Source organism: Carassius auratus, chromosome 32, assembly GCF_003368295.1.
Source record: "Carassius auratus strain Wakin chromosome 32, ASM336829v1, whole genome shotgun sequence".
Taxonomy (NCBI): Eukaryota; Metazoa; Chordata; class Actinopteri; order Cypriniformes; family Cyprinidae; genus Carassius; species Carassius auratus.
The window spans coordinates 3,689,281-3,713,727 of NC_039274.1; the positions used below are offsets into that span (position 1 = coordinate 3,689,281).

General features: G+C 38.4%; 1 protein-coding gene across 1 annotated transcript in view; it reads left to right on the forward strand.

Moving 5' to 3' along the window:
- LOC113051369 (cingulin-like protein 1) overlaps positions 1-24,447 on the forward strand; it is a 32,086-nt gene that overhangs the window by 5,416 nt on the left and 2,223 nt on the right. Inside the window, exons 3-15 of the mRNA XM_026215058.1 lie at positions 1,781-1,875; positions 5,590-5,695; positions 6,106-6,207; positions 6,463-6,611; positions 7,087-7,228; positions 7,471-7,683; positions 16,980-17,186; positions 17,344-17,448; positions 17,781-17,933; positions 18,042-18,212; positions 20,740-20,898; positions 20,999-21,088; positions 24,313-24,396. Coding sequence (XP_026070843.1) covers positions 1,781-1,875; positions 5,590-5,695; positions 6,106-6,207; positions 6,463-6,611; positions 7,087-7,228; positions 7,471-7,683; positions 16,980-17,186; positions 17,344-17,448; positions 17,781-17,933; positions 18,042-18,212; positions 20,740-20,898; positions 20,999-21,088; positions 24,313-24,396 — 1,776 coding nt within the window. The remainder of the gene's footprint in view (positions 1-1,780; positions 1,876-5,589; positions 5,696-6,105; positions 6,208-6,462; positions 6,612-7,086; positions 7,229-7,470; positions 7,684-16,979; positions 17,187-17,343; positions 17,449-17,780; positions 17,934-18,041; positions 18,213-20,739; positions 20,899-20,998; positions 21,089-24,312; positions 24,397-24,447) is intronic.

Sequence of the window (24,447 nt, forward strand, 5' to 3'; positions counted from 1 at the left end):
TCTCAAAAAATAAAAGTACTCTGTGACTGGAAAGAAGTAGAAAAAAACAATTAACTGAAAATGAGTTGCTTTATAAAACAAAACAACTTTATAAATTGACCGTTTTCTCTTTTTTTACATGTCTTACAAAAGTCAAAAGATCCTATGAATTAACAAAACTGAAGTGCACAATACTCTTCTGAATAATAATAGTGCAGTAAATGGGTAATAAATGTTGCCAGAATATGTATAGGCAAAATGCTATTTGAGCATTAATGGCATGTGTTTCCCCCATGGTTTATTTTAGCCTTACAAGTTTCACAAATAGCAAACTTAGTGTCTTCTTCACTCACAGTAAAAAACTTCCACACCTACAACATGTTTGCATTAGGGCTGGGTTTTGAAACAAATTTCATAATTAAATTTCGATTCTCATTCACAAGCTTTCGATTCAATTAGGTTACCAATTTGATTCGATTCAATATCGGTTATTTTGGATATATATTAGGTACAGTACTTGTTACAGTACCAGGAAGTTTTCTCAAGGAAAACAAATGTTTCAACTAATGCTGTAAAATATACTTGAGAGTCATTTGGTACTACTATAATATTGAAGGTTAAAATTGACTGATTTATAAGCTATAGCATACAATTGTTAAAATTACACAATGGAGTTTATAAAATAATAAAGTTACAATTGCATAATAATATTTCTACTTCAATTCGTATTTTTAAAAAATTTTAATTTATGGATTTATTAAAAAAAATGTAAACAATGACAGTAAAAATTATAATGAATATGTTATATGGTGCATATATTTAGCAAAATACCCCTGAGTTTACGGTCACTGAATATGTTTGTTTCTGAGGTAAATGTGACATTACTTGACATTGTTTATAAGCTGTTATATTGACGTCTTTATGCGGCTGAAACACTGATTGAGAGATTACAACTTTACAATCCTTATCCTGTCTCATGTAAAGTCATGAATCATATTTATTTTAAGCTGAAGCTGGTATTAATGTGGAGGATATGATTGGTTCATGTTGAACTGGGGCACTGCTACAGCGATCTGTCACTCCAGATTAAACAGTGCCAAAACAGTATTTATTGTTTGAATACTGTAATACCATGGACATAAATTGAAATCTGAGACTTTGTTTCCTATTAAAAGCACCAAAGCACAATGCTTACTGCGATTTATTGAATGGGAAGTGCCCTTCAATGTTCCATCCATTAACTGAAAACAGGCTAGATTAATAGATTTTTGGGATTTAAGAATCGATATTCCATTAAAAAGAGAATCGATTGATATCAAGATATCAATATTTTTACCCAGCCATAGTTTTCATGCGCTGGCGCTCACACATCTGTCGATGTAGACAGATCGACTCAAAATCGCAAAGACATGAGACTGATCGGCAATCACCGATCATGCAGGAAATCAGCCGATTCCGATACCTGTCCGATCGATCGGTGCATCTCTAAACCGTGTTTATTAGTCACCTTGAATCAATGAAAGCAGTTAAATCTTCTGTTTATTCAGCAAGGCTATAGGGATTTTAGATTTACTACTGATCACAGAACCGTGCTTCACTGAAAGATACGCATGACAATCTCAGCTTCTACGTAATTTTGATTTATCACCTTGTGAGAATTAATTTTTATATTAATCGTGCAGCCCTGCTCGTTGTATTTTGAAATATTTACCACCATTATGGGGGGACCAGTAATATGTTTTATGCATGTATACATATCATGACATGTATCTCTTTTTTATTATTTTATCTTTTTGCTTAGGTGACACCTGACCTTTTGAAAGGTCAAGAAGAGCTTTCACAACAAACAAATGAAGAGACTGCCAAGCAGATATTATTCAGTTACCTCAAAGATGGGTGGGTGCACTTTCCAAATTGTTTTATATGGATTTGTTGAACATATCAAGAAATATAAAAAAAATGTACATGTAAAAAAACATTAACTTAGAATATTTATCAATTGCTCAATGACAAATCAGAGTCAACCACAAATGAGAACAAGGAAAAGTTAAAAACCCTTTTAAAAATCTATAATCTAGTATATGCATATACCATTTTCTAAAGAAGTTTAGTTTTAATGCTTGATATTAAAACTATGTCGTTGATAACTTTCAAAAACATTTGTAATTTTACTAGTTTACACACACACAGTACTGTGCAAAAGTCTTAGGCCACTAGTATTTCACTGACAAAAAATTATTTTAAGTCAGTTATTTCTATATTTTGCTGTAGTGTGTCAGTAGGAAATATCAGTTTACATTAGTTGTAATAATCCTGTGAGATATTTGTTTGCACAAGGAATCTGACAGAAGTGAGTGCTCGACACATAGATCTGATCTAATCATCATCATCCAGTCTGTCCTGAATAACAAGAAGAATCAGAACAAACTGAGACAGACTCAGTCCAGAAGAACTGTGGCAATGTCTCCAGGACACTTCTAGAAACCTACCTGCAAAGCTACCTGAAAAACCTGGGACAATTTTTTTTTAATGCATGTTGATTTAATTTTGTTAAGTTAATAGAAGTTCATTAAATCTATTTTGGTATTATTTTGGCATTACTCACTTTACACCATTTTTACATAAGTGCCTAAAATTTTGCCCAGTACTGTAGCTTTGCAGATTTCTTGAACTTTCTTGGAGACATTGCCACATTTCTTCTGGATTGAGTCTGTCTCAGTTTGTTCTGTTTCTTCATGTTATTCAGGACAGACTGGATGATGATTAGATCAGATCTATGTGTGGAGCACTCGCTTCTGTCAGAGAAACCAAGAAAGTGGCAAGATAAAAACCACTATTTTCTGTTTCAAACTTTCACATCGTATCTTTAGGTTATAATAACATAAAAAAAAAAATTTAATCCAGGTTTTGATTTTCAAAGATTTATTATAAAATGTTATTATTTTGTTCCCAAAATGCAATAAATCCATCATACTTTTTCTCAAAATGCAATAAATCAGTTGAATCAATATGAAAGTTATTTTTCATATTGAAACACAACATAGGAATTGATCCACATATGACCGCCTCTGAACTTGGTCAATACTAATCTTATATACAGGCACTGGACTAAAACTACATCCATCAGTCATCGTTTCCAACATGAATTCAACGGGGCATCTTGTTAATACTATAAATTAATTACAGCAATAAAAGAAAATTTTGTAATGAACAAGAGCATTAACAACATCACATTAGACCACAGAAATTCCAAAATAAAATGTCCCTTACATTCAGCTTCCAAAAGTGCATTCATCTTTGTCATGTTACATTCATTTAGCTGACTAGTGCTATGTGCTGCTGTATTAACAAAAACATGAATGGGATTAATAAAAACATTAACACTGATAAGCTACGCAATATCACGTTCATAATCAAATGCGATTCATCTAATGATCGTGATATAGTGTAGCTTGTCAGTGATCTGCAGCTCTGTGTATTAAATGCATCTGAGTAATTTCCATCTGAAAGCATGTGATGGAGATTTACCAGTACTATTAATCACAGAACTGACTTTACTGACGAGATGTGCATGGCAATCACATGCGATTTATTGTGAAGCTCTTGTTTGTTGATCACAAAGTACAAAGAAGATGAGGAAAACTAAGATGCCAGATGTATTCAAAGCGTGCCATTACTGTCCTGAGTGCCTGGAATGGTGCGCTGTGATTGGTTGAGTGGAAATATCGCATTATACAAAAAAAGGCAGACCGGCGTTTATCTCATTTTGGGGAAAAAAGGAGAACACCTGACCTAATAACTGTGAATATCGCATTTTGCATAAAATTAAAAATTTACATTTCAATACCGACCAGATACAATACTTGATTTGGGCAGAAACTCTCAGAATTTTTTTCTTTTTTTTCTTTTTAAATGGAGTTTATCACGGTTTGGAAACAAACTCTTTATATATAATTTCTTTTATTTATTTATTGGAGTGTTGTCATTTTTTTGGAGTACTGACATTTTATTTATTTATCTTATTATTATTGGCCTTAACAGTCATGAAGGCCTGCAGGAATCCTCTCTATTGTATAATTTCCGTTTCTGCTGCATGTTGGTTTCACAACACAATTTAAACTGGCACACTAAAGTTTTTGACAAATTATAAATGTGACAATTGGTTCCTTATTGGTCTATGGTTGTTTCCTACTCAATTGTTCACTCTTTTTTTCTCTCTCTCTCTGAGAAGTGATATTTTTCTTGGAATTTAAGGTAGTTTCCATAGTCTGACACATAATGATAACACTACAAGAATTTGACCTCCCCTCATTTCTTTTTCACTTATTACAATAGAATCATCCACTCACAATTCTAACTCCCACGCTTCTTTCTCTAAACAGCAGGTTCTCAATTTTCCTCTTCTAACATCTTCCATCAAAATGGCAAGTCATATTTATTATGATAAACTTTCAAAAAAGTTTGTTTGCTTGTTGGATTTGTTCCAGACTCTTAGCTCACTGCCAACAACTCCAATCTGTTATTTGACTAGGACTACATTTCCACCCAAAACAGCACTGTTTCCTGCTCTCACCTAATCCTGCATGATCACTGCACAGCTTCAAACGACGGCCCAGCCTGCTCTAGTGCAGGGGTTCTCAAGTCCAGCCCTTGATGTCCGGCTCTCTGCAGGGTTCATCAAACACACCTGAACAAGCAAATTAGTGTCTTCAGGATTACTAGAAAGTTACTAGCTATGAGTTTATTAAGGTTGGTGCTAAACTCTATATGAAAGTGGACCTCGAGGGCCAGAGTTGAGAACCCGTGCTCTAGTGAATAGCTGAACCCGTGCCCTCCCTGAACTCCATATTCTTGATGTCAAATGTCCGTTCTCTTTGCTTTCCTTATGTGCTGCATGGAGGGAGGTAAGCAGAGCGGATTATACACCAGTGTCTGGGAACCCTCTGCACCCTTGCATATCTAGGATCAGATATCTTCTGGTCAATGGCAACTTTTATCAACCAGCCCTGCAGGCAAATCTTGTCCTGAGGTAGTAGTTAGTTACCATTCAATGGAGCTTGCCGTATATGCATCAGGTTAAGGGTTTTGATAGCTATAATTAGGCAAAAAAAAAATTGTCAGCAGTGTTGTGACATGAACGTCTGTTGGCGACAGCAGCTTATGTCATGAAACCATTAATTACCGTCCGCTCTGTGGGAGGTGTGTGTGTTTGAAGGAGATGCAGTGCTGGTCTGCTGGTTTCATCTCTCTCTTTGTGAAGTGTAATCATACGCTTTAGTCTGAAGTTGCATGGAAGCAGCCCAATGTTTTGTGCTTTTCCCTGATGCATCACTCGAGTGCCCTGGGAACATGTGGGTGTGCGCGTGCGTCCCTGCTCAGACACATTCACTCCGAGACATGTGACTTAAAAGAAGGCAGTAATTAGGGTGGACTGGTCATAAGGTGACACATCAAAGCCAGAGTTCTCTGTTCTCTCCACACAAGCAAAGAGCCAGGCTGATTTTTCCCAGGAATTATACTCCGATACAGTCACTCACACTCACACACACACACACACAAAATCAGCATACATGTTGAATGAATTGTGAGCACTTGTGTCATGTTTTGCAGGAGCAATGATAACGATGACACCACCAAGAGAAAGGTCAACCTGGTGTTTGAAAAAATCGAGACCTTGAAGTCACGGGCTGCTGGGAACGTGCAGGACGACAACAAAGTGAGCCGTTGTTGTGGCGTTGTAATTGGGTTCAACAAAGAGCTAAGACTGTGAGCCTCTTATAAGAGAGACTTAGTCTATCTCTTGGAGAAAGTATAAAGGCTGCAGAGGTTATTTACTCCGCAAACAGCATAGTCATGGCTAATGTTTAAACGTTATGCAGGCAAAATCAGTCTAGTCTCTTTTACTGATTTTATTTTAAAATATCACCTACAACATCATGAAATATTTTATATGCAAAGACCAGTTTACAGTGAATTCGCATAAAAATTGCCATGGGTTGAAATATTTCTGATTAAAACTGAAAGAGAACTTGATGCTTATGCTCTGTTTGGATGGTAATATGGATCAAATCTCTGTAATATAGCACCTGAAAAGAGCTGTGATCCATTTAAACATTTCTCTTTCAGTCTCCAGACCCTGCAGCCCAGGCTAGAGCCCTTCAAAAGCAGAAAGCAGATCTGGAAAAAGAAATTGCTGATCTTAAGAAACAGCTTGAGGATGAGAGCAAGGTAACGGTGAAACCCTCTCTCTCTCCACTTATACCTCTACTCCCGTAACCAGACCACTGCTCTGTCTGTTAGGAGCTTCCATGTTAACTGAAAATCCCGCTCTTATCACTCCTCGAGATCAATTATCAAATGAACCAATTACTGTCTGCTACTGTCTGAAGACTGGGCCTTATATTCAAAGATGCCCAATGTCTCAAACAGTCGATGATTTTAATTTCCTGTCCTTACTGTCATTTCTTATGTCTTTCCCTGCAGAAGCGCAGTGATCTGAATGAGACTCAGCTGAAGGTGGGAGCAGGAATGAAAGACTTGAGGAGAGAGCTGGACCAGAGTCAAGCCGAGTGCAGCAGACTGCGGGACAAGCTTAGTAAAACAGAGGCTGACCTGCTCTCTACAGTAGAGGAGTAAGATGCTGTCTCACACAGACGAAAGACCCGCACAGAATCTGTGCATTTAGATAATTCTGCAAAAATGGAACCCCTGTAATTGACAACATTCAGTTAAAAGCTCTTTTAGCTTGCCCAATTTACTATATTTAAATCCATTCTGCAGATTTTAATGCAGAAGATGCTGGTTCATGTCTCCATGGCCCTGCTTATGTTTATGAGCCGTCTATTTGCTCTCTGTGAATTTCGGAGCAAAAGTAAAACTTACAGGTGTTGGCCCTGATGTGAATCCTCCTAACACTGAAAATCTACACTACCCTCAGATATGCAAGTTTCTGGGATTCCTCCATCTTGCCTCTAAGGTTGTCAAAATAAAGTGTCAATTATAGAGACCACGGTTTGAATTGGCAGGGGTTTATATGGCCATGTAATTCAACAAACATCTCAGCAGATGTCTCTTCAGGTATTCTGAGTGTATTCATGTGTATTTCAGACTCTACCAGGTGAAAATGGAGAAAGAGCAGTACCAGACTGAGATCCGGGACCTACAAGACCAGCTCTCAGAGATGCACGATGAGCTGGATGAAGCCAAACAATCTCAAACAGACAGCACAGACAAAGAGGCCATGATGGAGGTACATTATTTATACTTTTCTTCAACAAGGACATATTAAATAAGAATAACAGATTTCTCATCCCAAAACCCCAAATCATCCCAAACTTTTGAACAATAGTCTAACTTCTGTTGAGGCGCATAAAATTTCACAGAAACCATGCAAATTTTATACATCAGTAATCTGTACCATGACAGATCCAGCATTTGCATATTCAAACTAATTAAGACTTGAAACTGATAGAACTCTCCTGTCCTCTCTAGGACTTCATGCAACTGAAGCTAGACCTCCAGGAGCTCCTTCTAGCCAAAGAGGAGCAGGAGGAGCTGTTGAGGAGGCGTGAGAGGGAGCTGACTGCTCTCAAAGGGGCTCTGAAAGAGGAGGTGGCCACTCACGATCAGGAAGTGGATAAACTTAGGGAGCAGTATGAAAAGGAGATCCGTAAGCTGCAGATGGCTGTGGAGGAAGCTAAACAGGTGATTTATATCTGCCTTTTTACATTTTGAACTGAAACAACTCACAAATAAATGTGAGGTCTGTGTGATGTTAGAAACCATGTAAACATTTCCTGAACCCATTCCCTCTCTATTTCCCTATCATTTCCTGTCAAGTGCCATGTAACAAAGGAAATACGAGGTTTAAAGTATTTTTAACAGATTTAGTGTTAAGACACACCCATTTCATATTTTTTAAAATGATGCAAAAAAAGTTAAAAAATATTGTCAAATTATGATTTCATGTTTTGAAAAAGTATGGGACTATTTTCACCTTCAGCCTTGTCATCAGTTTTCATAAAAAAGTGATTTTAGCAAACTCTAATAGTTGATCGTGATGATTTTATTCGGATGAGGGCAAAACAGATGACAAAATCCCCAAACACTGAAGAGACACATACTGTTAGAGCAGCATGAGATGCGTATTTAGTTACGGAATAAAACAAATGTGAAGAGAAAGAGTGAAAGAGGCAGTCTGAGGACAGAATGGTGCCCACAGGCGGGTGGAACTCCTTTAGCCTGCCTCTTAGCTCACTTCCTTTTTGCAACAAAGGAGCTTCCTGTCCAGAGGAGGCCATTGTTGTCTCAGTTTAGTTGTATTTTAAGAGAGTAAACAGGCAAAGTGTCTTGGGCCGGTGCCATAATAAACCTGCTGCAGAACTCACTGTGCTTCTTTTCAAATAGCTGCATGTTGGGAGAATAGTGGATGGTTTTATCCTTGGATCTTTGAGAAGCTGACAGAGAGACTGATTATGTCTTTCTGGATATTTTAGCGAGCGACCAAGCCATCAGGCTCAATAAGTATTGCCGTGCACGTAGTGTTAGTGTTGATAGGAAGGTCCCATGTGGAGGAACACTGAAGGGTGAAGCACTAAATGGAGTTTAGCGCTGCTTAATATCAGCGGCAGGCCATCACGAATCTAATGAGGCTCTGATGGGGTGGTTAGCTGGTTTCTTTCTCTTTCTTTGAAAATGAATGATGGGTTTGTTTCATATGCAAATGGCTTGGGGAATTGTGGCCAATAAGTGGGTCACTGTGCAGACATGGGGGTCTTACGGATGACACAATGAGGAGAGCTTTGTCCAAAAAGGTTAGTTTGTTTTTGTTTTCCCCCATGAGGTATTCTCTAAAGTTTGCATTAGTTCAGATTACTGATATCTGGTTTCTGAGTAAACTTTATGTGGATATTTCTACAAGGCTTTTTACCAGCAATGTAGATGCAGAGTGGTGTTTGTTTCTGTCCGTTTGTATGGCTGCATAATAAAGGTATTGCTCTGCCCTAATAGTACGAGGGGAAACAGAAAGGGAAGTCGGGGCTCACAGTGTCCCCCATCTCAGCAAGAGATCGAAGGGATTCTCTCCCTGCTCCAATAGCTTTCTCTATTTTCTTATTCGGGACTGGATTCTTTTACCAAAGCCAGACCCTCACTATTATGAATCGGGTCAGTTATGGACCGTTATATTAGCCAGTTATTTCCATTTTGAGATTATTCCATTAATATCAGTCAACATTCCAAAAAGTTTCACTGCTGCCATATTAGTTTCAAACTCTATAACGGCGGCTTTGTGAATGGAGTTTTTTTAAATTATTATTATTGTATTTAATGTGTTTATACAACTGTTTTGACTGCAGCTCATTTACTGTCAAGAAAGTTGTATTATATCTCTAGTTTTTAAATTAAAGATCCCATTTTTCTTGCTTTTTTGAAGCTTTTATTGTGTTTACAGTGTGCAATATAACATGTGTTTATGTTTCGCGTGTAAAAAAACACAGTATTTTTCACACAATTCACCTATCTGTATACCGCTGTTTTCACTGTCATAAAAACGAGTGGATGACTTCCTTGTTCTATAAAGTCCCTCCTTCAGAAATACGTAATGAGTTCTGATTGGGCCAGCGGTTCCTGTGTTGTGATTCGACAGCAGCTTACAGCACGCTGCCCTCCTGGAAACACGATTGGGCTAGTTTTGGACTAGTTTTGAGAAGCAAGTGGGCAGGAGCATGTGCTGGAGATGTACTTATAATCACAGGAGCATTTTTACTGACGAGATGCACATGAAAATCGCATTCGATTTTTTTGCACAGCCCTAACATCTAGTTAACAAAGCTAAACAGCGTTGCCCTTTGTGTAATAAGTTTCAGAAACTGTTAAACTCACAAACTTAAATAATAAAATACACTTCCCGGTTGTGGTCCATAAACAACGCCTTCTCCAGACAAAGAGGGAACTGTTCCATCGATCAGGAATAATCTTTGTGCGAATCCGGCATTAAACTGATTGAGATTGAGGGAGCTGTCCTCAGCAAAATGTGCTGCACATAGTTTTACATGTGGATTATAATTTTTAACCATTAATCTCCAAGTACAGCATTCCTGGGAAGGCCAAACAAAGATGGTTGGACTCTGAGATGAAAATAACAGCGTTTCGACAGCATGGCGACAAACACAAATGCAGCTCCTCCTCTTCTCCGTCGGAGCACAATTGTATTGTTAGTTGTTAAATAAAAATTTCCATTGACTGAATAAAAAAGAAGTCCTATCCATAAAAAGCATTTTATTTCATTAAAGTTTCCAGTTGATTAGCTAATTTTTGACTTCAAACACGTTATAATAGCTTGGTAATACCAGACTCTGCTACTTCACTTTGCTTCGTAGACAGAGTCTGGAATGGCATAATAGAGAAGTGTTTTCTCTCTCGCTAGGGGGCGCTTGTCTGAAGTTTAAAATCATTGGTTACCCGTAAGCCAATCAGATACGTTTAGTTATGATGTATGTTATGTGCCTGTACAGCCGCATCGAAGCACAGACATCATGCATCGAACTCAAATCTATGATTGAACTTCTACTGTAAACCTGTTGTAAACACATGATGATGCGAGCGAAATACCGGAGTGAACATGGCTGTAAACGACTTTTGCAGATTATGCGAAGTTAATCTACGCATCTACGTCACGGCTCTCAGCCCGCCCTCTGTTCGGTGATTGGCCCGGCTGTTTCCAAACCGGTGGCAAACAGAAAGCTCTGACGCTGTATCAGACTGAGTACAGAAGCGAAATGAAATTGAGCGGAAGTAGGAAGTCTGACGTAGTCAGGCTAGTTATATCTGACTCTACCAGAAAAAAACGAATGCGTAAAATTAAAGCAGTTTTATTATATCATATGTTATATTATATTTGTTGAGAGACAATGGGTTAATAGTTTTCAAGTGTTACGTACTTCATAATGGAGCATAATAATTACAACTAGTTTTAAATTGGTGTATAATGAGAGATACTTAATCATAATTATGCTATTGTTTACTTAAGGTGCCTTTAAATATTTCTTATATTTAAAGATGCTAGGCAATAGTCTGTACGCTGCCATTCAAAAGTTTGGACTAAAAAGTAAGATTATAATATTTAATTAATTATGATTTTAATGTATTTGTATTTTATAAAAAATAGAGTAAAAACTGTAATATTGTGAATTATCATTATTAGAGTTTAAAAGAGTTTTTAAAATGTCTTTTATTTTAAAATAATTTAAAATGTAATTTTCCCCTGTGTTAGCGAAGCTGAATTTTCAGCATCCATTACTCCAGTATTCAGTGTCACATGATCCTTCAGAAATCGTTTTGGTGCTCAATAAACATTTCTTATTATAAATGTAGAAAGTTTTGCTGCTTAATATTTTTCTTTCAGTGAACTATTTGTTCTCAGGATTATATGATGAAAAGAAAGTTAAAATGTTAGTTCACCTTCAAAATAAAAATGCTGCCCTTTATTACTGACCCTCATGTAGTTTTAAACCCACAAGAAATAATTAAGATATTTTTTTATGAAATTCAAAAGCTTTATGACTCTGCATAGACAGCAATACAACTGACACCTTCAAGCCCCAGAAAGATAATTAATGACAGAACTTTCATTTTTGGGTGAACTTTACCTTTAATCTGTCTTTGTTGAATAAAAAATATTAATTTCTGAAAAAAAGAATGTAAGTTCTGAAGGTAAATGTCTCGGTGGTCTACCCTACAGCCACTCATATGAGCAACTCCTCTCAGTCCACCACTACTGAAAATCCAAACCAGATCTTGCATTGGTTGTTGGCATCAGAATGTGTAGCTTTTGGTGTATTTGAGCGCAGCGCTGTTACTGTGCTGTATTTGTTTGTTTTGTGGGCTGTGGCTGATATAGAGCTCTAACGGTCGTTTTGGGGCTGTTTGGGGAGCGACAGTCTCACAGGACGTGGTGTGTTTCCTCAGGTGATGATAGCAAACTGTTCGGGCCTGCTCTGTGGTGATTCAGCTGGATGTCAGAGTGGGAAGAGAGGAAGTGTAGGACCTGATAGAGGGACAAAGGGATGTGTAACATTGAAAATTAAAGAATGAAAAAAAAAGTGAAGAACAGCCATATGAAAACAAATAGAAGCTTTAAAGAGATTATGTGCATCTACATCTCACCCTTCAGCCTAATAGAAACAAGCTCAGTTGTTTTCCTTACAGTGTCTTGATTGACAGTGACGATGATTGTAAGCGATTTCTGTGACAGTTCATAGTCTATATAAACAGCAGTCCTCATGCGTGACGCATACTTGGCATATAAGTAGGCCACGGCAGGGTCCTCACTACAGACTGAACCCTCTCCAGTTTTGGCCTGGATTCTTCTGCCATTGTTCTCACTGTCCCACAGAGCCAAAGTCCCCTGCTGTCAGATGAAGTGTAGTGCCCTGAAACTCTACAAACCTCCCACCATGAGCTCAGCAGAGGGGGTCCGACTCTCTGTGCTCCCGCCTTTATGAGATTAAACACAGAAGCACAAAGCTAAGGATTTAGCCCAGGCTCCAACTGAATCCAGACATCTTGGCTGTGCTTTTAAAAACAGCATGATGGCAGTTACATGCCACTACCTTAAACGAACATTACAGATGTGTCTTTGTGTATAGAAAACAAGTGCTGAGTTGATTTAAGTTACTATCATACCCAGTCTCATATCACACAATGTGTATGTCAATGTCAAGTGTGGCTGGGAAAGTTATTTGCCCAACATGCTTCTCATATCTGCTGTAATTGCAATAAAGAAAATTAACATTGAAACATTTATATATGAAGAGTACATCGAAGCTGAAGGATATCAACCGAAGCCCTGCTTGCACCGGGTTTTTACATCATTTGTCAGATCTGCCTGGTTTGCATTTATGTGACCCATAAAATCTTCCACATCACTGTTCCCAACTATTTACAATTACAACAACTGTTCTCAATGATTTCATGGGTAGTTTTGGCATAGTGAAGAAGACATATTAAGATGCGAGGCGAGAGTAAACAAATCCCAAAAAGCTTTGGGATCTGATCTCCAGAAATGCATGTGACCACATTTGTAGTGTAATGTGTCCTAAGATTGAAAACTTTGTAAACCGGGTTCAACCAGCTCTACAAATGCTTGGTCATGAAATATGGGGAAGACGTGCACAAGATTTAATTTGCTCTTTTAGACATCTGTTTGAAATCTGTGTGCATTTTAACCCCTGCTTGCCATTTACAATACCTTCTTCATTCACAGAAAATGTTTTCTGCAGCTGGAAAGAAATCAGTGCTTTTCAAGCAGCACTTTTTCATTTCCATCCTTAAGCACCTCTCGCCCGTCGTCCTGCTTCGGCACATTTGTGTCTATGTGCTCTTTGTTTAGGAGCGAGGCTATTGTAACATATACCACTTGGATGCAGGAATAGACCCGGTGTTGTTTGGAGCTGGAGTGGTATTCAAAAGCTGAACACTTTCTGCTTGGCTGATAAAGTTTCAAGTACCCTGGATGACCTGTCGCTTATGTTTCTATGGTTGTGTATTCTTATCTTTCTGTAGAGTCACAGCGCTTTTATTGAGAAAAGCGTCTGGCATGTAAACAGAGGTCACATTGAAAAGTTGACCATACGAATAGATGACTAATTGGGCTTGGCTCTCGCGGTGAGGACACAAGCTTGGTTGTTTTCTTTGAGGTGGATGAAATCACTGCTTACACATGCTGAGGCACAAGTTAAAAATGCCAAATGCAAAAAAAAAATCACTTTTATATAAGGTGTTTGAACATTGGCCACAGTGTGTGAAAACAACCTGCCTATAATGGTAAAAATCCACTCACTCGTTTTCTAATTAATAAACCCTAATCAGTCTCTCTACACAAGCAGTTCCAGACTATGGCGACATAGTCGGTGAAAGTCCCGTCCATTTGTGACGGTCTCTGCCCTATTAGCATATCCACAGCCCTGAGTGAGAAGCTGCGGTCCGCCATTACTGTTCTCTTGCTGTAGCTGCTGGAGGTACAGTGTCAGCGCCAAAGAGCCATTAAAAGTGTTGTGTGTTGGGATGCACCAACGAACATATAAGTAAACAGTTATTTTTTTAAAACAGCTAGCAAGTCTTTAAATTTTATTGGTGTATAAGGCCAGTAGATAACTTTTTTTCCAACTTCTACTTATTTTAATATATTTCAATATGTATTTATAGAATTACAGTGTATATAATTACATTAATTGTGAGTGTAAGAGAAATGACGTTCCCTCTAGAGCAGTATATGCAAAAATGGTGTGAGGATGATAGTCGGGGTTGACCTGGGATTCAATTTTGCATGGCTTTCTGGATGGATTTAAGATTATGTTGTACCCCTTCAGATTACAGATGTGACATGCAAACCTGAATGATTTTAGAGTGGATTAGAGAGGTTTAGCCCTTTGGAAAAACTGTTCTGCATGTGAAGGAGAAAATCATGGTGAATTTGGGATGGCTTCAGGCAGAAATTGCTAGTTTCACTAATGGTTTAGGCAATAATCGATGCTGTGAAGATTTAGCACCACAGAGCATGAGGACACTCGGTGTCTTTGCTTGGAGTTCATGAACTGATTGTGATTCTCCTGCCATTGTTATGCTTGAGCTTTGTAAACTCTCACAATGCTGGTTAATGCCCAACTGGTCAATGCCCAACATTCAGAGCACACTGCTTTCTCAGATCTCTCAGTCTTTGAAATGCCTCTGTCAAGAAAAGAAGCACAGAAACATTGCTCCGCTCGGCCCTTTATTTCTCTCTCTTTCTGTTCTTCAAAGACCTGACTGCGGGAACTGGGGCATGGAGGGAAAGAGAATGTGTGAATGTTCGTTAAATACAAACAAGAGTTTCGTCAGTTTCCCCAATGCAACAGTTTCTCAGGACCAAACTCGTGTCCTGTAGTTTATCAGCGGTAAAATTGCTAACTCCAAGTAAAAGGAAAAGGATATTGCAACAAAACCATTGTAACCTTCTCTGAAGGACACCGACATCATGATAAGACGCCTCATGTGATGCCCTAGTTTTTCTCAAGACAAAAGCAGCGATATTTACAATTTCCTCACTAAACTTTGTCGACCTTTGTTATCTTCTGTGCTAGTTTTGTAGCTATAGAGAATGTTGTCTTTTGCTCTGTACATATTAACAAGGGACCTTCTGGCTGCTGTAGTTAAGGGATGGTTCGGCATAACAGATGTTTGGGTTGTTTTGGGGTGGATGTCCGTGGTTATTTTGGGTGGTGTTGTGGTTAATGAGAGCGGGAGAGAATCATAGAGGGGCTTTAGGACATTAAACTGTAAGCAGAATTGGCATGAGTCTATGAGACAGACTAATGAGTCACTGCTGTGTTAGGCTTGAGATGACTTTAAAACACACACACAAACAGCTGTGTGTCATCTTCCAGATGTTCGTTGACCACAGGGTATTTCACAGATCAAGATTATAGGTAATAGGTAAGACTGTTTAGACCTGATATACCCAAGGCATTTAGTTTTGTGAATTTTAAAATGCACTTTAGAAATTTGCAGAAAATATACTGTCGTCTACAGCTAGTATTTATCAGACAGAATACATTTTTCTCAGTAGTAGCTTCTCGTTAAGCTAAAAATTGTCTTTGTCCACAGTAGCTCACAGTGGTTGGTTAAACCAGTTAGGCAACATTCCCTCATGCATAGCAAACGAACGACCTGCTCATCCAGTTCTGGGGCCATCCGTGTTGTGTGTAAACATTGAGTTGTCGTCAACAGGATAAAGAGTCTTTCGTTGCATGACAGCTCTCTCAGTTTGTTAGCTGCAAACGTCACGAGTTCTCTACGGGGTTTTTAGGTGTCCTTGTCAATAGCTGTCTAACTAGCAGAATGAGTTTGGAATGACCCAATGAATTTTACATGTACAGGAGCTCCCTTATTCATAAAACTTGGCGAAGAAGAATGACAAGCAGTCTGTAAAAGTGGTTGAGCAAAAGCCCAAACCAGACAAAGACGCGGCCACCAACAGAGCACAGACTAATTAAGGAATTTGCTCACGTTCTGAGACCGCTGCTGAACCCATAACTCGTCCAAAGGCTTTAAGAATCAGGAAAAAATGTAACTTGTCGGGTTGAGTCATTGAGAAACTGAAGGAGACATGCTTAGCTGACTCTAAATGGACAGCGCTAATAAAGTGTTGTTTTATATTGTCCCACATCATTTAAGGTGATGTCAAAGGTCAGAGGCCTATTGTCCCACACTCACTTTTCCATTAGACACATTGTGCTAGGAGTTCATTGATGTGTACTTCAACTCCAGCACTAATGTCTAAAATTGAACTTTAAACCAGCTTCTAATATTAATAAATTCACTAGTAGGTAAACTGATCATCTAAATATTTATAACTGGCTAACAAAGCTGAATTTGTGATGATTCAATGTGGAAATATTACATATACACTACTGTTCAAAATGACACAATAAATTGATTAAAAGTGACAGTAAAGACATTTATAATGTTACAGAAGATTTTTATTTAATTCTATAAATTTACATCCTAATTATCAGAGAATCCAGAACATGAATATAAACCAGCACAACTGTTTTCATTTCATGCTGATAATAATAAGAAATGTTTCTCGAGCACCACATCAGTATATTAGAATAATATCTGATGGATCTTGTGACACCGAAGATACAAATTTTAAATAAAAATGAAAAGGTTATTTAAATTTGTAATTATATTTCACAAAATTAGTGTTATTCTATTTTTTTGGTCAAGTAAATATGGCCTGGGTGAGCGTGAGACTCAAATTTGACTGACCCCTAGAGCTAAATAAACCTAAATGACCAAGGCGTTTCCTTGAAGATCCCAGTGTTGGGATACATAACGGTCATCTTTATTTCACACCAAAGCCAGCTTTGCCTGTATGTAGTGTTCAATTTGGAGCCTGACTGAAACTGTGGGTTTTCGAGATAACATTTAAATTTTTCTGTTTTGTCCTCTCTCTTTAGAACAATGTTACAGCCAGTAAGGAGAAGGAAGAAGTGGAGGCAGCACGGAAGGCATCCGAGGGCCAGACAGGCCGTCTGTCTCAGGAGGTGGAGAGGCTGCGCAGGAGGGCACAGGAGCTGGAGAATGAGGTTGCCAAACTCAACCGCATCATTGATGAAGCCAAGCTACAGGAGAGCAGGCTGGGGGAGAGAACTGTCCGTCTGGAGGTACCTTCTGCCCTCTCTGTGATTGTCTGAAAAAGAAACTTAGATTTTTATTTGCTACTCCAAGGAAACCCTTTATTCTGGAGTAGAGGCTCAATCTGTGTCTAGAATTGCAGTCACACAGTTGTAAAACATCTATAATGTGTTTGTTTGTGGCTAGAAAGAGAAAAGGCAGTTGGAGGAGTCTCTTGCTGAGGTCAGGGAAGAGGAAGAGGAAATGACCCGTGCAAACCGGGCTCTCAGCACTCGTCTAGAGGATGTGCAGGTGAGACCTGGGAAACCTGAGTTTTTGGCTGGAGCTAAGAGTTTGGTTGAGATATGAATTTGTTCTTCTGTGTATACAACTACTGTTTTCTTTGTGTATATCGTTCAGAAATTTTGGGTAGGCTGTTATCTTTGAAAGAACTCTTAAAATTAGAGATGAAACAGTCAAGTTCCTGAATGATAATGTCTTTTTTTCAGCTTCAGATATGTATAATGTGTTGCTTTTAGGTCACATTGTCTTAAAACTATCATTCAGAGCAGCTTCCCTATTTCAGTAATTGGCCTAAAGGAAGTCATGTTCGACTGTGTTAAATTACACATTCCCATCCATAGAGAAACTTGACCACACTGAATCGAGAGCACCATGAGCTGCAGGAGCGACTAAAGGAGGAGAGGAGTCAGAAAGAGCAGTTTAAAAACACCAAGAATGAGATTGAAGATGAGAGGAGGCTGCTGGACCGGACCATGGAGAAACTGCAACGGGAGGTGAGAGAAGACCAGAGTGATTTTTTTAATCATGTCCTAATAAGCTTATTACTAAGTTTAGTCAGAAATCTCCTACTGGTTTTTTAGTATCTCTTTCTGTCTGTATAGATGTATGAGATAGTGGAGGCGTCTCAGAGCTCAACTCAGGAGCTGCAGGAGCAGATAGACATGTATAAGGACAAGAACCGGAGGGAAATGGCAGAGCTTCAGAAACAGCTGCAAGAGGGAGGACTGGAGCTGGAGAAATCACGTCTTACCGCCAAGACCCTTCAGGAGGAGGTGGGTGGAGGAGAGCCGTTATATCAAAAGGTTTTTAGAAAAATGCCAACTTGAAGCCAAGTCTAGAAACAAAAGAACCAGCTGGTCTGAGCTGCAACTGTTTTATTATGGCCCATTCACACCAAGAACAATAACTATAAAACTGTAACCATAAATGTGTTAGCATCCACATCTACCCACAATATCATTCTGTGTATTAAGCGCACACTGCAGTTATTTTGCCTGCCGCTTTAAATGTTTGCGCTCTTCTGATTTGTTATCACTGTATTTATTGTTTATCTGCTTGAAAAGAAAAAGTTCTGAAAGTGATTCCAACGATATTATTTCTCGGTGCCGTTATCAATTGTAAAATCATAACAGGTGTGGTCTTCCCTATTCTCATAGAGTTAGAATGATTTTTTTTTATTATTTAATAATTATCTTTATAGTTCTTGTCCTTGGTATGAATGGGTGTGTACCCTGTGATACTTAGTGCTACAAAACACCTAAATATGTCCAAAAGTGTGGCATTACCATGATAACTGTCCAAAAAAGTTATATTGTGCAGTCTGGAATACAGTTAGGAAAATCACATTTTATTGGTAGGATCATCTGAGGTAAACATTTGAAAATGAAACACAGAGAAGCCCTTATTGTCAGAGTTCATGCTTTATTTATCCAACAGCACAAAAAAATCATGTAAATATGGGAAGTTTGTCTAGCCAAAGTGAAGCTGGCATTTCTTAAAAATGATGTACTGTGTGTTTCTGAAGAAGCATAACAGTGGGCTAGAGAGATATTTGTAAATGTAAACTCAATCAAATGCCGAGTTGAACATTATTTGCATAACTTCGAGTTGATCTCTTTCTCTGTGGAGATGAATATCACCATAACCGCTCTCTCAGTGTTAAATAAACCTCTGGAATGTTCCTCTTTGCCATTAATCATCGGCCGACATTCTTTTGGCAGATCAGATTTTTCAATCACTTCAGCAAAATAATGCAGTCTCTTTCCAACCCTTTAGTTTATTTACTCAGCAACCCCAAGTGGGACTAACCTTTGACCTCTGCTGTTATGCGCTTTAACCCTTGTCAGTACTGTGGCATTTGAAGAATGTTATTGTTTGATTTGAGAATCAGGCATTGTTGGTCTGTCCCCCAACCCCCCCAAATTCATTTACACTTTATGAGCTGAGAACAAGGGTGTAATCTGGCCCACTTTTAGCGCTCACTGACTGTGAAATATCTGTTCATGAGTGGATAAGGGAACAGATTGTCCGGAAGAAAGATACAAAGAAAAACAAACAGTTAAAAGAAGATAAGAGATAGAAGAGTGAGACATGCTCCGTTGAGCAGCTGTGTGTGAAGGAAGAGAAGGATGCGGTGTTCCTGTGGGGTCTGAGTGATGACCCACTGACTCCTCATCCTCCCAGAATTCCTTCTTACACATGTTCTCCTCTCTGACACCCTCTCCTCATACAGAGCATGACTTCAGACACAGCTGTTTCCTCTGGAGCTACATGCAGCTCTCTGCTATTAAACCAAATCACACCCATTCAAGCTGTATGCTTCTTACATGCTGGACACACATTTTATCCTTCTTTCCTGAACATCTATTATTACACAGTCTTCTCTTAAAAATGACACGTAAAGCTCAAATTCACTTGTTCGTGTTGAAGAGTTCGTTTGATGTGTTTAGAAGTAACTCTTGACGAAGGCAGCACCTTGTGGCCGAAAATGTAACTGCAGGAACAGGACAACAAAGTGTTGAAATCAGGTTCAAGAAAGGTTCATTTCACACATGTACCATGGGACAGATTTAATGGTATTGGAGTTTAAAGGGACAAAATTAAATGGCAGATGTTTTATATTATGTTTTTATATGAATCTTTTCATAATTTTATCACACCGCTTGTCCACTGTAGGGTTGCAGGATATATAAAATATTATATAACTCCCTCTTCACTTACACTGTGGATCAAAAGTTTTGGGTCAGTAAGATTTTAAACCTTCTTTTCACCAAAAAATCCCAGAAAAAAAAAAAAAGTGGCTTCCACAAAAATATTAGGCAACACAACTGTTTTCAGCATTGTAGGATGATGTGACACTGAAAACTGGAATAACGGCTGCTGAAAATTCAGCTGTACTGTCACAGGAATAAATTACATTTTAAAATATAGAAAACAGTTATTTGTAATATCATAATATTAAATAATATTCGATGTCGTTTTTTTTGTTTTTTCAAATAAATGCAGTCTTGATGAGCATAAAAGACTGCTTCTAAAAATCTCAGTCTTTCCAACCCCATTATTGAACATTAATCTTTTCACAGCTTCTGTATGTTAATTGGCTAATTTAATTACACTTTCAGATACCAATACGAGTACTGTACATGTTTTTACTGAATCAAAATCCACTACAGAGTTCACGTTTTCTCCCAAAATCAGTGCTTAAAATGTGAAAAATCTTTCTTATTAGGCCTGTTCACAGCCATCCGACTGGATGTAAGTGTGTTAGTCTCCGAGACTAAGATGTGAGTGTGTTTTCAGCTGGCTCGTGTGCAGGAGGATCTGCGGCAGTGTCAGAGAGACAGAGATGAAGCGCTGCAGAGAGTGAAGGACCTGGAGCAGAAGGTTTTTGAACTGGAGGTGGAGACTCAAACCAAAGCCCATTCAAATGACAAAACCAGACAAGTCAAAGTCTTGGAGGTGCAGCACGAATAAAGACATGTCTTCCTTTTATTGAACTGTTGACTACATTATAATGTGAATTTGTTATAATGTGCAAACTGTTTTTGTCCATCAACAGGACCGTCTGTCTGCAGTCCAGCTGGAGCTGGAGGAGGAGAGACAGAATGGAGACTTGCTGTTGGAGAGAATGGACCGGGGAAGAGAACAGGTGACATCCTTTTGACACACTCGCATTTTATTATGAATATTTGACCATAATCAATAGTGAAATCATTGAAACTATATGGAAATATGGGAATTATTAAGTGAACAAGACTATGTTATGTTTTAGATTCTTTAAAGTTTTGATTATGGGTCATATCCCAGATGCCTCTCTTCAGGTGGTGCATCCTGGGATGCTTTTTAAATAGTATTGAAGAAGTTCTCACGTAAATGTACCTTTTCCTCATTATCTCGCCTAGCTCATCCATTTAAATGGTCAAAATATAGTTTGTGATAAAATTCATACATAATTTATTTGTCTAATAAACTAATTTGAATAAGGCTTTTGTTTAAAAGGTTTTAAAATCATGAAAAACAGTATTGTCAAATTTCTCCATGCTTTTGGCTAGTATGCATATGAGATTGTTATAAAGCTGGTGTCTTTTTTTTTGTACGGTCTACTGGATTTTTGTTATATTTACATTTCAAACTGGAGAAATGCACAATTTTCAAATAATTTCTACGCCACTCAAAATGTTGTGTCTTGAAGATGTCCTTCTCTATGAGAACTTTGTTACAAGCCCCACACTTTTTCAATTTTGGTGAAATACAAGTGATGGAATTCAGCTGTTGGGTTCTTCTTTGAAAAGCTGCACTTGAGATTCAGAGTTAATTCACAGCAGAGCAAGAGAAGGATGGAGTGTGAGAGACTGTGCTTGCGTAATTGTTCTCTTTGGCAGCCTGCCTCTTGGTGAAAGAGTGCCTGTCCGAATTTCTGGCATCAAGTTAGAGCATTCTCTAAAGCTCCACTTCGGACATAATATGCAAGTGGCCATGCATCTCAAGCTGGCCAGAAGCAAAGCTTACTCAGCTACACCGCATTTTAGCAAAACATGTAGAATCGCAGAAGAGAATTCTTTCTTCCTGACAGACAATCCCAGTAAAGGGAACATTTTGCAAACTTAGGAAACAATGACGCATGTTTCCTGAGGAACAAGGTCTGGTTCTACAATGTCAGGGACTTGAAGTGTTGGTACATTGCTTTTTATGTAAGCAAGACCAAACTTTTATGTGCAGAGGTTTATTTTTTGAATGGAGTCATTGTAGGATCATGCATCATTTGGTAGGACCTATGACCTTTTTAAAACTTTTTTCACATGTAGCCCAATTATTTTTTTCCTTGTTTGGTCCGATTGCACCTGACGCACCACATTTAGACTCCTTAAAAAGTGACAGATCTAGATCAGGGCTGAAGATGTGATTAATAGATTAATAAGGAGCAGAGCGTGTGAGCTTTTTTTAATTGTCTGGAAATAGAGAATCGAGGAGATGACACAATAGTGTTAGACTCCGGCCGAGGTGAGTGTCTGTGGAAACAGTAGAGGGCTCTGTGGAGTAACAGAGGGGGGTTGGTGTCAGGTTGGGCACAGCTGCGTCCAAGGCAGCAGGTGCACGAGCGGCTGTCTAAATGAGAGTAATCTCCCGCTCTTTGCTCACATGCTCTCTCTTTCTCTCTCTGTCTGTATCGCTCTCGTGCTTTGATTAGTTTGAGTGTGTTTTCTGCTCTGCTGACGCAGCGCCCTGCAGGACCCATCCCTCATCCCCGAGCCCCGCTGTCATGCGCTAATTGGCATAAAATATCATCCACTCTTAGCGCCTGGCAGCAGACGAAAAGAGCCGCCATCTCTCTATCGATGGCTATTTCTCCTTTTCCATTTGTGTCCCTTCTTCTACATCTATCTTCACTGTCTGAAGGCAAGTTCTTTCTACATTTTGAACATCTTTTGTGCATCTCATGCTTTGAAAGACTGATGTCCATGAGAAATATTTTTGGTTTGGAGAAATTATAGAAAAATGTGAACATTTTAAATTGTTTAACTAATGAAAAAAAGAGAGTGAATATCTACAAATTGATGTAATTGCTCCAAGTCTTATACAACTGTGATTTTTTTATATTTCAATTCAAGCTAGAAAATCCTTTAGAAATGTAAAACTACGTACAATGCTGTACTACACCAAGGTTTTATGAAAGAAATCAATGTTTTTATTCAGCAAAGATGCATTTAATTGACCAAAAGTGACTGTAAAGACATTTATAATGTTATTTCAAATAAACCCTGAGAAATTCCTTCATTATGGGGAGTAGACACGGTTGCCCTCTATCCCCTTTATTATTTGCAATGGCGATTGAACCTCTAGCCATTTTGCTGAGGTCAACCTCAGATATCCAGGGTATATCAAGGGGGGACCGAGACCACAAACTTTTCCTCTATACAGATGACTTGCTTCTATTTATCGCAGATCCTCATAACTCCTTAATGTTAGGACTATACTTGACTTGAGTGTGTCAGTCGCATTTCGGGGTATAAACTCAACCTCTCTTAAGAGTGAATTATTTCATATTAATCGTGAAGCAAAGATTTTTCTGAGCTATATAAAAAAATAAAAAAAATAAAAAACCTAGGATATCCCTTGAAAAACTGTCCAAGCTCCCTATTTCATTGATTGGTATGATCAATTTAATTAAAATGAATACGAGCCCTAAATATTTATAAACTATACTGATTTACATTTGTAAATCTTTTTTGCTCATTTAAATAAGATAACCGTGTCTTATCTTTGAAATAACAAAACCCTTTGGATCAACTTTTTCCTGATGAACCGGAACAAAGAGGAACCGGCTCTGGCTCACATACAAAACTTTATTTTTATCCACTTCTGTAACTGCACAAAGAGATTCCTGGCAACTGGATCTTAATATCTGCCTGACGGACGAGGAATGGAATGAGGCTATACATAGAATTCATGGATCTTCTATTTGTGCTAGACACAACCTTATTCAATTTGAAGGGGTACATAAATGTTCCCCTCTGTCAACCCCAAGATGTAAGCAGTCCCCTGCTGCATTAGCCCAGATCTTATTCTATAATCTTTTATTCTATAATCTTTGTAAATATGTCTTTGCTAATCCTTTTTAATGGTATATTTTTGGTATTGTGTGTGAAAATACTGTCATAAAGTGAATTATTTTTATTATATGAAAAATATTGAAATTGTCATCAAACGAATAATTATATAACGGCCTTTCAGGGCTGCTTTTAGCAATGGTGTGAAGCAAAATGTAAATGGACAAGAAGTCTTCACACACTGGCATGTTTTTAGTTCGGGAGGAGTGTTTTGTTGTTGTCGGTGTGGTGCGTTAAGGTTTGTGTCGCTGTGTTCGTGTGACAGTTGGAGCAGATGAGGAACGAGCTGATGCAGGAACGAGCCAGCAGACAGGAAGTGGAGTGTGACAAGATGTCCCTGGAGAGACAGGTAAAAAACAAACGCGTCTGACTCTGATCGATACCTTAAACCAACCGTCCT